The sequence below is a fragment of the Aquila chrysaetos genome, chromosome 4 (assembly GCF_900496995.4).
Source record: "Aquila chrysaetos chrysaetos chromosome 4, bAquChr1.4, whole genome shotgun sequence".
Taxonomy (NCBI): Eukaryota; Metazoa; Chordata; class Aves; order Accipitriformes; family Accipitridae; genus Aquila; species Aquila chrysaetos.
This window is the reverse complement of record NC_044007.1, coordinates 4723848-4738636: the sequence shown is the minus strand read 5'-3', so window position 1 is coordinate 4738636 and position 14789 is coordinate 4723848. Positions and strand designations below refer to the sequence as shown.

At 37.5% G+C, this 14789-nt stretch overlaps 1 protein-coding gene across 3 annotated transcripts in view; it reads right to left on the bottom strand.

Annotated features, from left to right (window-relative positions):
- The window catches only part of AGO2 (argonaute RISC catalytic component 2), a 74574-nt gene that overhangs the window by 34726 nt on the left and 25059 nt on the right, over positions 1-14789 (bottom strand). For 2 of the 3 annotated variants that reach the window (XM_030011682.2, XM_030011679.2), the window contains exons 4-11: positions 8681-8862; positions 7189-7325; positions 6919-7053; positions 4213-4300; positions 2992-3139; positions 2673-2792; positions 2193-2315; positions 295-428 (exon numbers count right to left, since the gene is read on the bottom strand). In XM_030011682.2, coding sequence (XP_029867542.1) covers positions 295-428; positions 2193-2315; positions 2673-2792; positions 2992-3139; positions 4213-4300; positions 6919-7053; positions 7189-7325; positions 8681-8862 — 1067 coding nt within the window. Of the gene's footprint in view, positions 1-294; positions 429-2192; positions 2316-2672; positions 2793-2991; positions 3140-4212; positions 4301-6918; positions 7054-7188; positions 7326-8680; positions 8875-14789 lie in introns of all 3 variants that reach the window. The other variant, XM_041123056.1, reaches the window with a different exon arrangement.

The following is a 14789-nucleotide window of genomic DNA, read 5'->3' as shown; positions in this document are numbered from 1 at the left end:
CATTTCAGTCATCTTAAACTCTGTCCTAAGGCCTCACTGGTCAGAAACCTGCCATATAGCATAAAATGCTTTTGGTAAGTCTGATTTGGAGGATTTCACGATGCTAGCGTTGAAATCATGTTGGCATCATTCAAAACACACAGACAGAACTTCAAAAGCATTGTTAAAGATGTACTGCAATATGTTAAACAACTTAACAAAATATATAAACTAAATAAATAAATAAATAAATGAAATTATGTTATTTCCATACATAATAAATAATAAAATCACCATTTTATGAAACACACTTACTTCAGATGAACTTCAGTGCATTGGCGCTGGGGAGCAAAGCACGCAATTGCCCAAACCTTTATTTCAATTCCAGTGTGAAACTGTTTATTCCTCATGTCCCAGACTCCTTGAACTGGTGTAGCAATTGCTTTATTCTGGAAGTGGAAGGAAAAAAAACCACAAAACCAAAACACTAATGCAAAAATTGATTCATGCTAACAAAAATCAGTTATGCTTCCACTTCCCTCCAACTAGCAGGCTATTTATATTCTCAGGTCTTTCTCTCTACTGTTCAAACATCTATCCTATCTTACAAAGATCATTCTATCACTGTAGCAAGACAGCTTGCTAGCCAGGTGAAAAATAAAGCTCATAAAAATAAAGCTCATATTATTCTTTTTTATTGTTGATAGTTTCCTGTGGTTGTATAAATCAGCAGCAGAGAGAAATTACATACATATGGGTAGTAAGTCAGACTCATGCTTGGTATGTAATGTTAACAAGAACGTACATTTCTACAGTGACTTTACAACCACTCAGTGAACTTTCCAAAAGCAACTTAAGTATTATCAGTATTCTACACACCACTAAGTAGAGGCAAATAGTGGTTCGATGTCACTCACACAACTCTAGAAAAAATGTGAACAAGCTGACAAAAGATGATCAGTTATTAAACTTTGACCTGCGCAACACTTTTTTTTTCCTCCCATCAAGCAGACGTTACTGTGATGGGTTATTTAGAGGACAAGGGATATAATAAGATGACTAAAGTAATTCTGGTGATGTTAATTACCTTAATAAGTATTAGTATCCCGTAGATGTTTTAGACAAGTTACCACGATGTCTGCCTTCTCATTTAGCAGCAACAGCTAAGATTTATAGGAATTTTTCAGGACACACACAAATTTGGCAATTCATTTTGCAGAGGTGTGTCTGCTGAAGGCAGTACCTCCCCCACTCCGACTTTCCATCATTCATCTGCCATTAAGCTCTTGTTCCCCCTGCTCCCCTGCTGCCAGAACAGTTCATGAGAGCACTCTCCCTAATCAGGATCAGGCAAAGACAGCTGGGTTATCTTAACCTGTCAGTGAAGGAAGGTTTGAGCTAATCTGCCCAATTTTGTCTGAAGAGCTTTAGGTAAAAGATGCAAGATCCTTTCCCATTGCGGGTTTACGGAGGTAGCAGCCCGATTTGTGCATAGGGACAGAAATATCATCAGAAGCCTCCACAAATTAAGTTATCCCAGCTACCAAAGCTTTCATCTTGCATAAAAATAAGACACATTATATAACTGATAGAAAAATCCTTTTCTCAAGCTTTTTTTAAAAGATAGTAGGAAGATTATGTCAGAAAGGCCATCTGAAAAGCCATTGTAAAGAAAAAACTTGTGAGTAAATACACCCAACAGGAAGACATGGCTCTAGAGAAAAACATGTTGCTAGAGATAATACCTTAAGATAGCTGTCCTAAACACAGCTGCTCCACCCAGGACTCTCAAAACGAACCAGAAGTTCAGGAAGATTTCAGAGTTAAGGGAGGAAAATATGAACAGTAATAATTGAAGTTGTCTCTGTTCTTCTGCACACACATTGATTTAAACCACTATTGGCAAGTTTCCTCTTGCAACACACAATAAAACAGTGTGCGAAGGAAAAATACACAATTTTTTCTCTGAAGTTTACATAAATGCACTTTTAACCTAGCTTGACTTTCGGAAATAAAGCAGTAATTGAGGGAGATGCAAAATGGCCAGTACATTTAAGGACTTTCAAAACTTACATGTAAGTTCTAAACATTACACCTGTGATGACTTTATCCCATTACATGCAACATCATTAATTTAAAACAACCATGTTACAGAAGTTAGTGCAGCTGGTAATGGAAGCTATCACAGACTGTACAGTATCCGTTCAACATACCCTGCCTCCATAGAGGATTGAAGGAGGCTGTAGAACTCTGCCGGTCACATCTGTCATTTCATCTTTGACCATTATTCCAAATTCACGAACATAAGGGTCGGTATTAAAACTGGCACTCCGCATCTGAAATTAAAAGGAATTAGATATTTCTTGCAGAAAAAAGAAGTTCTTTTTATGAGATCTAAAACTTTCTGAGATACCCATATATAAGGGATATGTGCCCAAATACAGGTTGATGCCACGCATCCAGAGCCTCTGTTAATTCCACTTAAATGGAATTGCCTCAAAATTTGAAATAAAGCACCAAAAAACCCTCTTGAAAACCTTTTGTGAGAATGTATTTCTCTGATTAATGGAGAAAGGCTTATAGAAACATGCTTGTAACCTGTGCGTAGTGCACAAACTATTCAGTATCTGCTAATGGCAAGAGAAAAATTAAGTCCATTACTATGCTTGACTCATCTTCAACAGAACACTCACCAATTTGCTAATCTCTTCTTGACGGTCAGGTGCTGATCTGGCAGTTGCTCGAATCATAGTGGAAGTTTGATTGTCAGTGAGTTTCTTTATGCATCTTTGTCCTGCCACTATGTTGCACACCTAAAATATCCCCGCACAACGGAAGTTAAAAACCACAATGCAACTGGTTTTTGGTTTGGGTTACCCCCCGCCCCGGTGCTGCACTACTCAGTTTCTAAAGTTGGCTACTCAAAAAACAGTTTGTTAGCATTTGAGCCTTTTTGCCTCTAACCCCCTTCCCCCATTCCCAGAATACAGTATTATCTAAAAGTTTACTTGCCTCCAGAGGAAGGTATGTGTGTTTCTGCTCCTGTCCAACTTGTAAACATGGAAGGTGAGGATAGCGTAAAACTAATTTGTGCCTGTCCTTAAAATACTGAGCTACAGTGCATTCAACTGTTTGTCCATTCTCCTGCTGAAGTGGGAATCTATCGGAAATCAAATATGAAAATAAGCCATTACTTTATGTAGAATACTTTCCCACACTTGCTCAATACGCTTGGCACAAGTTAAGCTCAGTGATGATTTAAGCTATCTTGCTGAAATGATGTAAGTGTACTTCTATAATTAAGACTCCACCATTGGCACTACCACGTGTCTTCTAACAGTACCACAGAAGGCTACTTCTCTAATGTTGGTAATACCTAAAGCTGTAACTTAAGTTTCCTAAGAGCGGGTGCCTTCGAGACAAAGACTAATGTTTTCTGCTTATGTGGGAGGCATGCAGTACTACATTTTATGATATGCCACGCACAGAAAATAATAAGCCTACTCTAAGAGTTGCAAAACCTATTATTGCTTCAGAAATGCATTTCTCTCTGTACATTACAAGCATATCTCCGTATATGCACACACATTTGCATATACTTACATCAAGGTGGCACAAATATTGTCTTTTCATTAATATAATACATCACTGAAAGAGCATGAAACAAAGCCCAAACAATTAAATACCAGATGTAGATACTGATCAGTTATCATCTTGTATAAAAGCTGGTTATCAGTTTTGTTCCCTATATTACTTTCTTAAAAATGGGAATAAATACCTCCATATTCAAGTTATCTGCAAATCTCTGGTTAGTGATTAAAAACAAACATTTTTTCCAGAAGAGAAATAGATTGGTAATAAGCAAGATTAGAAATCTGATCCCAGTTGGCACTACTTTTCTACTCAACAGTTCTGGGAAACACTACCTTACCAATAGGGCTCCCTGTTCTTCCAATGTTGAAGAAATCCTTAAATGAAAAAACAAACAAACCAACCAACCAAACCCCACAGAGTTAAAACAAAGTGATTGGTTCAAATATCATGACATTCATTATAGAATAAAAATAGAACAAGAACAGCAAAATTGGGAAAATACTTTGAGATGTATTTTAAAAGTGTTGACCAAAGAAAGTATCATTTTTCAGGACAACTTTTCCTATGTCAGTAAGGCAGGCAAGATACTTTTCCAGCCTGAGATTAAACATACGGTTAAAAAGAAGCAAAATACTTTACGTTTGGTGACTTGCTGGTCGTCTGGTGACATTGCACACTCTGTACTTCCTTTTCATTTGTCCACAGTGTGTTATCTCCACCTTTAGACCTAAAAATTGGAAAAGACGTATCACCAATTCTTCCAAATCAAGCTGTCAGCCCCCTAAAATGCTACACAACACCACTTAAACTATGCAGTAAAACTAGTCACTATGTAGCATGTTCTCCAAGCACCACAGGTTATACCAGACAGAACTCAAAAAAACAATTTATAGTCTTAAAATTCAAAAACCCTGAGCTTCAGCCAAAGTTCCACGAAGAATTTCAGAGACAAGATGAAATCCGAAAGCCCCCAAGAGTTTGCAGATGAAGCTAAACACATTCAGTGAATTCCAATTCTGTACCTCCAAGGAAGTCCAGGATGCCAGAAGGAGAAAAAGGGCACACAACCTCCTTGAAACAAAAAGCTTGTTTATACTTTATGTCTAAACATAAGGTGTCTGTGAGACCTCCAACTATTGCAAGCAACCCTCAACTAATGAACTGGGGCAGGAGAGGGGGAAAATACCCATACAGCCTCTAGGAGCCCATGGGAATGAGGCCATAGGGCTTTATTCTTCCTGAAGACAAACATCTGTTGCAAACCCCACCGGCACAAAAGCCAAGCCCACCTGAAAGCCAATAACTTCCAGAAGAACAAATTATCCACCCCAAACCAGCACAACAGCTACCTGTAAAGAAGTGTTTCTAATTTACCATTAGCCACAAATACAAGCTTGAATGCAGCATTTTCATTTATATTACTTTCATGCTCAGGCAGAAACAGATGTATGTGGACTCGCAATAGGAAAGAGAGGGCTGTAGAGAAAAATTCCTTATGTACCTGCACGTGTATATAAACTCAGGCTGCTGCTGAATAAGAATGCGTATTTCCCCTATCTGTCAAAGGCACTAATAACTTGCCAAACATACTACTCTCTCCACATCATTTATTACGGCTCGAAGTGCCATCTATTATAAAACCTTCAATAAATATCAAGTTTTCATTAATACCTCTGAAATCTGTATCACAGTATTTTTATTAAAAGATAAACTGTTATCTCAATACCTCAATTTACAGCTAGCTTTGCTGCAAATTTATGATAACTTCTTCTAGCTGAAGAATGAAAATCCTCACAGAAAAAAATGACAATAGCAGCCAGCAACTCAGTGCCCCATTATTTTTTCCAAAACATTTACAACCAGTACAAACTCAGGATTTATTTATACTTTTCTTCCTAACAGAATTCTAGTTGGGCAAAGGTGATTTTGTGGACATTTTGTGGAAACAAGGAAGCTGCGTGATAGATTTATGGAGTTTGTTTTTCTTTTTTAATTTGCTTGCTTTCTATCTAGCATATCATGAAGGAAAGACCTCGATTCTCCAGAAGAAACCTTCAGTGAACAAAACCAGTAATATTCCTTCCTCCTGCTCTTTGATTCAGTCATTAGGTATTAGAATAACTGTAATTTACTTCCAGGACAGTAAGTGTATGGAATATACCTAAGTATGCAAAAACACATTGCTAAATTATTGGTAAAATCTGGAATATGAAAATCTTGACATTAGCAATTGGAAAAATGTAAGATCAGGTAATTTTAAAAAAACTTAAATCCCAGCCTTTGTAAACAATTTGAGATCATCAAATTAGGAACTAGAGTATCTTTGTCATGGAACTGGGATTGGCACTACCAGGTCGTTTCAAAACTAAAAAATACGAAAATTTTCTATTTCTAACTGTTAACTCATATTTAGAGATGGAGGTACTTTAAGAAGAGTAAAGCACTATAGTATATATAACTTCTAAATACAATAAAGCAATATTCATTTGGAAAGATAAATTGGTTTTAAGGAGACTGACATAGTAAGGGATGCTGCTCTACATGCTGAAAAGAGAAGATCTCAGTAGTACTTCTACACTGAAATGTTCCCAGATGCCAACACACACCAGTAACTTTGACATGACACAACCAAGTGGTGGTGAGGCACAAAAAAAAAAAAAAAAAAAAAAAGTATGTCAAGAGAACCTATTCTTAAATGAAGAGAAGCTTGTACAAGTCACAAGCCAGTAACTAATCTCACTAAAACAAATAATCATCCATCTGCTAGAAAGTTTTAGTTCAGCCCATCACTTAAGAGGAAAACACATCATCTTCATTGTTTCACTAAAGCCCTTTCATTAAGGGCAAAGCTAATTAAACTACCCTCTATTTGCCACAGGCAAAATGCACACACATATATAGTTACCACAGATTCTTGAATATGTGATAATTTACTTATGTGTATACCTGAGCCCTAAATGTGGCTGGTTCAATCAATAAACTCACTTAACTCTTTGTACTCGTGACACATCAAATCTAAAGCCATATGCTTCCCTAAAGTGACCCAACTTTGCTTATATTCACAAAGTGACTCTGTCAAGCTACAGAGATTAACCATAGTAAGAAAAAAGGACCAGCAGACTGAAACATAACAATGATCAGTAGAATTCTGAAAGTCTTGAAATACATGTAATAAAATGATTCTTGCCTCTTGATTAAAAAAAAAAAAAAAAAAAAAGGTATGTGCACTGTTTGTTGCAATAGCTGTCTCCCAAGAAGGCAACTGCTTATAGAAAACATTTTGAACATGTAGTGGTAACATATCATCAGACAGAATAAAGCAGTTTTGTGTAATTGAAGTATTACCTTTTATTTCTTTGGTAAACTTTACCCTTTGGGAATCTGTCAGAGGTTTTTGTTGTTCTTCAATACTTTTGAAGTCCAAAACTTCACATACAAACTCGATAACTGGCTGTGCTTTGTAAAATGCTGTTGCAGATACTGTGGACAAAAACGTTAATGTTGTATTACAACAATACTAAGGAAATTTCTAAGAAATCCAACAAATGGAACTATATTTTTGCCTTTCCATTGAAAGAGAAAGAAGGAACAAGAAAAGATTTTTATAGGACCTACCATCAATATTTAACATCATTTTCCATAATGAAGGTCTGACTGACTGATGGAAGCCAAACCAAACTTCTCTGCCACCCCCCAATGGATTCGAGCACCCTTCTGATGCTGTAAAAAAAGATCGCCCCACAGGAGTATATCTGCAATAAAGAAAATAAATTCAGATCATAAAACTAAAGCAAAAAAAAAAAATTGCAATAAAGCCATAACTAATGCAAATTCCTATCCACAAAAGCACAGAAATGTCAGTGTTTCAAATTACCAATAATCTGAGATTCCTGTCAGGACTCAGGTTACACGTCTCAAAATCCACCCAGTTACAGTAAGAAATTGGCTACTACTCATCTTTATTTAAATTTATTTTCATTATACTCCTTACTATAACTACTAATTCAAACAAAAAGCATTAATAACTTTTTTCTGTACTCTATCAAAAATTCAGCTACGCTTCAGTAAGAAAATAATTTTAAAACTCTGCTATTAAAACAACAATGTAATAATCTCTCCCTTTACTTGTGCATAGCTGCCCCTGAAATCCATGGAAACTCTGCATGGGTAAACAACTGATCTAACATATTTTTGATGCCTCTTTCATCGTGGTAATTCAGTGCTGCACACTTAATATCAAACTAATCAAAACCAGCGCCAATATGTTTCTCTGAACAAAGATGTGTGACTAACTAGTCTGGGCTTTTTTCTATGTTGCAAAACCTGACTAAAGTGATTTTTTGTTTGTTTGTTTTTATCCTTAATGTGAGGATAAAGTCAATGTAATATAAGGCCATTTAAAGATATTTACATAAATTTAACTCTCTTTCTCTGTTTAGCCCTTCAAAATAGGAAAGTTCAGCCCTGCTAGGCTTTGTTCTTTACTTTCTAATTAAATCTAATTTGAACAGTGGTCTTAAGCGACTTGTTTCATGGCAGCAGAATTAAACCCAGTATCTCTTGGGTTTGACCGCAAATGCTGTAGATCCCAATTGCTTGGAAAAAAACCCAAATAATTTTCAAGTTTTTCTTTTCTATAAAAATAGCTATACTGGGTGACATCAATATCCCCCTAGCACAGTAACCTTTGTACAAAACTGGCAACAAACATCTGCCCAAGGACACATAGGAACAGGGTAACAAGTTTTAAAACCACCCTTACACATCTACCAACCTGCAACTACTTTCCATTCAGGGAGGGCTTCCTTCTCTGAGCCCTACAGAGAAACGGGGTACGAGTGAGATGGCAGGGCACCCCCGAGCTGAGAGCACACAAACATGGAGCAAGTCTGAAGACCAGTGGGGAAAGGGACTTGTGTCCAGGCTGGAGGCTACTAATTCCATCAGATGAGCAGAAAAGCACCGTGTTGCCTCTTGCCTGAGTATGCCATCTGCCAGCTAGCTATTATTTTGGTTGAGCTATGAAAGCACATCCTACCCAAAAAGCCAATGAAGCGATTCAGATAACAATGCAACCTCCTAAACAACGTCAAGGTCTTCCCCTCACCTCATGGAAGGCAAGTGCCTCATCACTACATCCAGTGCCTGGATGGTTTCAAACGGGACACTTGGCAGCCGACCAGAAAGAGCATCATGTAAAGCCTGCAAACTCACACAGGACATCCACTTTATAGCCACCTTAAATATTCTGTCCTTTCCTTCTCCTGGCAGCGTGACCTCCAGCTCCACCTGCAACAATGCCAAACAACAAACCAAGATGATTCTTTCCATTTAAAGGGGAAATGGAAGGGGCTTGGAAGGGACGATGGATTCCTCTGAACAGCGCTATAAAGCATGGGAGGAGACAAAAAGCAATGATGAAGAAACAACATATATTAGGTACAGCCTCTTTTTACAGCTAGATCTCTCCAAAGGTGTATTTCAGAAAGCTGGTGTGCTTCCCAACTGGCATCTATCTCCCTCTTGGAGGCAACATTATAATTTGAAAGTGCTTGCATAGAACTGGGAGGTCTCAGTGAAGATCCGATAACCTGATTTTGGATACCCAACACATACTAATGCATCACCGCTCATGTCAGCTCCTGCATGCCTAAAATAAAACAAGGTCTGTCACTACCTGCCAAGATTCATGAATTTCTGGTATTCACTCTCTAGAGCACCAGAGTGCTTTGTATACTATTACTCTAGACATAGTTCAAATGAGAGAAAATAAAATCCACAAGGAGCTTTCAAAAAGAAAAAAAACAAACACACACACCTCCACCCCGCAAAACAAAAAAACCCACAAAACCCACCAGCCCAAAACCCTCCGATTTTATACCAAAGAAAGAATAAATGATGACCCCCAAGTACTAGTGATGCTATCAGGCAGGAAACAGGGGCACTCCTTTGACACGTTATGCCCTACTTTGAATTTTTTTCTGTAAGAAACTCTGGTGAACTACATTATGGTAAATTACTTTAGCCGATTACTTCTAATTACATGTGATGCTGATCTCTCCTCTTTATTAAAACAAAGAAAGCCTGAGCACTGAAGTTCATAAACCAACTAAAATTAAGGCTTGTCTGAAATGATTAGCAGTTCTGGGAGTGACTACAAGAAATTACAAGATCAGAGTATCCTTTGTGCTAGATATAAACAAAAGCATTGCATTTTCCTGTCCTAGGGAGCTTACAATTTAAATATAAAAGACATCCACTTAAAAGACAAACTGTAATTAGTGGGCCAGCAAAAATAATACATGGGTAACGGTGAGCTAATATATGCAATCATCTGGTCTTTTGCGATAGTTAGCTTCTTCAGTCAAAAAATAGGAAGGAAAGATAAAACACAAATAATAAGCCTTACTGTACCGCCCAAAAATGACAATTTATAGTAGGCAGTCAAAATTAGTATTACAGCCACATCTCTCCTCTAGTACAAACATCATTCACCAGGAGACTCAAGGAAAGGAAGGAGCTGTATGGCTGTGGGAAGGCAACAGGAACTGGAGTCTGGTAATTGTGGGGTCGCTGGTCTGAATCTGGCCTGTAAGATTAACTCTACTCAGAAGCTGTGCAAATAAAGGTACAGGTTTTCAGCTGACACAGCTTGAAAGCCTTCTATGAAGGCTTTTTTTCCACTACACCATCAAAAAGTCTTCAACTTGCATCTCATTTACAGCAGATGGAAGATGTCTGTTGCACCTGAATAGCATTTTCCTTTAAACTTCTCTCCTCCTCCAAATCAAGTTTCATAATTTCTATTATTCCTGATACTGTTAATAAGCAACTGATCTGATTATTAACAACTTTGGTACCCTTAATTTAAAAAAAAAAAAAATTCATTTTATTTTTCCCCCCTCCTGGTTTCAGTTCACAAACCTCCTCCACCATGATGGAATGGAAAAAGATAAGTAACAGGACTACCTGTGTTGCAGTATCTGTGTCCCTGGTGGAAATAAAAGACCCAGGATTGACGAATTTCTATTCCAGTTGCTAGACTGCAAATACTGATTAAGTTTAGCATAGCTGTGATGGTGAATTCATACTGCTGAATTTGGCCCAAACAGTTTTTGCTGCTGGGTCTAACTCCACTTCAAAACAGTTGAATTAAGAGTCACTGCTCAAATAAGTAAGGTTTAAATCTAACTTTCCAGGTTTTCTTCCTTTAATATCTCACCTGAACTACATGCTGTGAAGAGTTGATGTTTAAAAAAAAAAAAAAAAAAAAAAAGATACATTAGGACCAAAAAATGTGTCCTTAATCCACATCCACAAGATCCCATATACTCTTAGGCACTGCTAATCAGAATTTAATCGCTCAGTAATATTTTATTTATCCCACTCTATATTTTTAAGGGCAAATGAACACACTCATGTTTGAGAGAGTAAGCAAAATATGGAAAGTTTCAAGACAAAGTAGTTTTAAATAGGAATTTTACCATGTACTTTACTATTAGGAATAAACTCTAAAGCCAAATTTAATGTTTGATTTACTACAGTTTTACCAGGTTTTCTTTTACCAAAGAAAAAATTTACTATCTCAGCCACTAACCTACTACCTGCTAGTTGCATTGCTAAATTGCAACACAGTGGAGATAATTTTGTACCTTAAGGAATTAAGGGAAGTTACTGTAGGGATGTTAAAAATCATTAAGCCTGTGGAAAAATTTGAAAACCATTCTTAAAAAGAATAGCTCTTGTAGCTTATGTAGTCTGATCAACTCAAACAAGGCAGCATATCACTGTTTAAAAATAATAAAAATTAAGCTTGACCATGTGTTTCTATGGAATTCTTAGTACTCCTTCTCCTCTATAAAATATATGCAATGCTACGTGATTATTTTGTCATGTTTTGAGAATACAATATACCTTTTCTCTATTAATCTAAGAGCTTTTCCTTCCCAGGGATTCAGAGGAAAACAGATGCACAGTTTCCAACCAAATACCCGGGTGCCTATCTCCCATGGACTTGTTTGGAAATCTCAAGCTATGGATGTAAGAAAGAGGTCTGCTTCTATCATGTACAGAGTCATTAGCAGTATTTCAGATAGACAAAGTCAAGAGGAGTAAGGTTATGGCCACAGGCAGGATTAACACTTTCCTTCTGAAAAAATGAGAACAGCAGTAGGATTTTTGTATCAAACTGCAGCTTGGTTCACTCTTAATTACTGTTTTTCTAATGAAAGACTGCTTAAGTTTTATGTTAACATACATCAGTTGTTCTTGAATCCTGCTAGGTAAGAAAACTTTCAAGTTCAGTTAAAATTTAATTCTAGCTTTTAATCGTCCAAGTACATCTTAGGGAAATAACACAGTAATGCAGCAGTTGAGTACAAAGCCCCAGTCAGAGGTGACCTGCGCTTTCTCTTAGAGCCTACGAGGAAAGAAAAGACTATTAATCTTCATACCTTCACAGTGTCCTATACATTTCTTTCTGCTCAATGTGTACAAGTAAAAACTAAGAAATATTCTGTTAATATTTACACGTTGCATGTTTGTTCCAAAAGGCCTAAAGAAATGAAGGAAGGAAAGAGTGAAAACAAGGTACAATAAGGAAGGAATGAAAATAGGTATGATAGCCATGAAGGCCCAGCAGAAAAGTATTTATATAATAGAAGAAGTTATAAAAGAAGCAAGGTTGTCAGCAAGGACACAAAAAAAACCCCAAACCCCAGAACAACCACCACCACCAAGAGATGAGGACAGAGTGCATTAATTAAGTTAAAGAGCAACAGGAGGGAGTGGGGGGGGGGGAATAAAAATGTTGGCAATTTGGTTTCAGCCTTCTGTTTAGCATCAGTTCTTCCACTACTGATGCACACTGCAAGTAAATCAAGGTCGTCTTCCACTTAGATTAAGGATCATCTATTAATCACTGTATGTTCATGAATCTTTTCAATATGATCCTAAATGTAATCAGATGTGCAGTAAACTTCCTACATTTGTTATGTATGGAACAGCCAAAGAAAACCCCAAAGAAACCTAATCTAATTATGCTGGAGGAAAGTCCTAATACCTACAAGCTTTAAACTGGTTTAAACCACGCTTAAACTAATTTAGCACCATGTAAAAATTTCCCTCATTAAGTTAAATTTCCCCACGTCTGATTTAAACCAGCTGAAGATTTATCTCTATTAGCTCTTTCCTCCAGGGTAATAACATTAATATATGTACAGCAGAACAACCGACAAAGTCCTATATCCCATGGGAAATAGGGAAAAAATATGTACTTATTAAAAGCGAGCTTAAATGTCAGCCACAGATGAAACTATCTGAACCATCTTGTGCTAACCTCCGCTAAAAACAGTTTCCTCAGTGACCACCTTTTGCAAATGATCGTCACTCTGGCTAGATAATTCTGTCCCACCCAAAATGGTTAACATCATTAAAGTCAGCCTTTTCCCAGCTGTACACGACAACATTCATTTACATGGACACAAAGGAATTGGGGCATCAAAAGCATTTCCTGCTGACACACTGTCACTAGACTTCATTTTTACCATGTATGATTTAGTATATGTGGGCTTTAAAATCCAAAGCATGAAGAATCAAGTCCTATTTGGTCAGCAGGCATTCAGACACAGAAAGAACAGAAGGAGGAGGTCATCTCATCCAGTTCCCAATGAGAGTAGGGTCAACTTGCATCTCACAAAGTCTCATTAGATCCAAGGATTAACGTGATCCCAGTTTGTTTATCCACCAAATAGAAGCAATTTTTCATTTACCTTTACTTACTAAATGTAGAACTTCATACTTGTCATAAAATATTGTCAGTCATCCACAAGTTGGAAAGTTTTACAGTTATAAGGTAACTGCATGCATTCAGAGAAATTGTTTAAACCCCTAGGAGACACTCATCAAGTATTATTCCACCTTTGGCAAATACTTTGCAATCTTATTTGTCAAATCTGTAGGAACTGGAATACTGTATGTGAAAGCAATTAAAAAAAAATAATCAAATCTCTAATACTTTTAGTGATTCCTTTATAGTTTTCCCAGATGTTACCTCATTAGTTAATCAAAAATAATTAAGACTGAGTAGGGACTGACCTCTACTGCATGACATTCACTTAAATACATTTGGGGGAAATAAAAATTACACATATGAGATTAAGAGCTTGATTCAGGTAGAACTATTAACTATGCCAAGCACTGCACAAGCATACAATATAAGACAGCAAAGGACAGCATGAACTATTTTATAGCACACTGCTACTGAATTTCAGAAGACCTGAGCTCTCTTCCCAGTTTTATAACAACCATGTTTCCACATTTCTCTGTATTTCCCTTTCCCCCTTACATTTTACTTTTGTGCACTTAGGTTGTAGTCAACTTCTGTGGGATACAACATTCTTCACCTGCACCCACAGCAAAAGGTTAAAATGGCCTCTGGGAACTACCGTAGTACAAACAAGTAGTAAGAATGACTGTATCCTCAAGTGTTCCATCTAAATAAAAAAAGCCACAGAAAATTCAATCTCATGTTAGACCACAGATGTGTAGACTAAATTATTTTATAGGGTTTGTGTGTTAGCATGTTCCAGCACAGTCCCTTCTACTTCACCAGTCAATGAGCACAGATGTGGGTACTCTTTGCAGCTACAACCAGAGTGACCAAAGAGGTCACCGCCCCACATACAGAGCTGGCAAACAGAACATGCAAGTCCTCTTCAATTCCCCCAGGGCTAAGCTAGCAGGTCTTAACCTGTGCAGTTTAAATTAATTTGGCTCTCATGTCGTAAAGGATTAGGGAAGAGGTTCCATACAGGCAATGGAGGGATGGAGGAGTTTCTTTCAGCTAGTGGATAGCAAGAATCAGCTTACAGTGGGCTTTGATGAGATTAGCGAGTTGACACAACAGCTTGCTGCTGCCCAGAGGGGTGCTTCCACTCCCCTCTACCAAACTCAACTGTGCTTTCACTTTCTCCCTAGTGCCAGTACAGAGCTTGTCCACTGTCTTGGGCAGTTGATCCAGCTCACCAAACCAGCAGAAACCATGCAAGTGGGGAGAAAGAGAGGGAGGAAAAGAGGGATATGAAAAGGGGAGCAAGCATTTTGAGGGCAACAAGCTCACACTTCTGTCCTGGCAAACCACACGCTGAGCAAAGTGGCAACAGAAGGAGAAATCTATTCCAGAAATATAAAATCAGTTTCTATCAGTTATCAAAAAG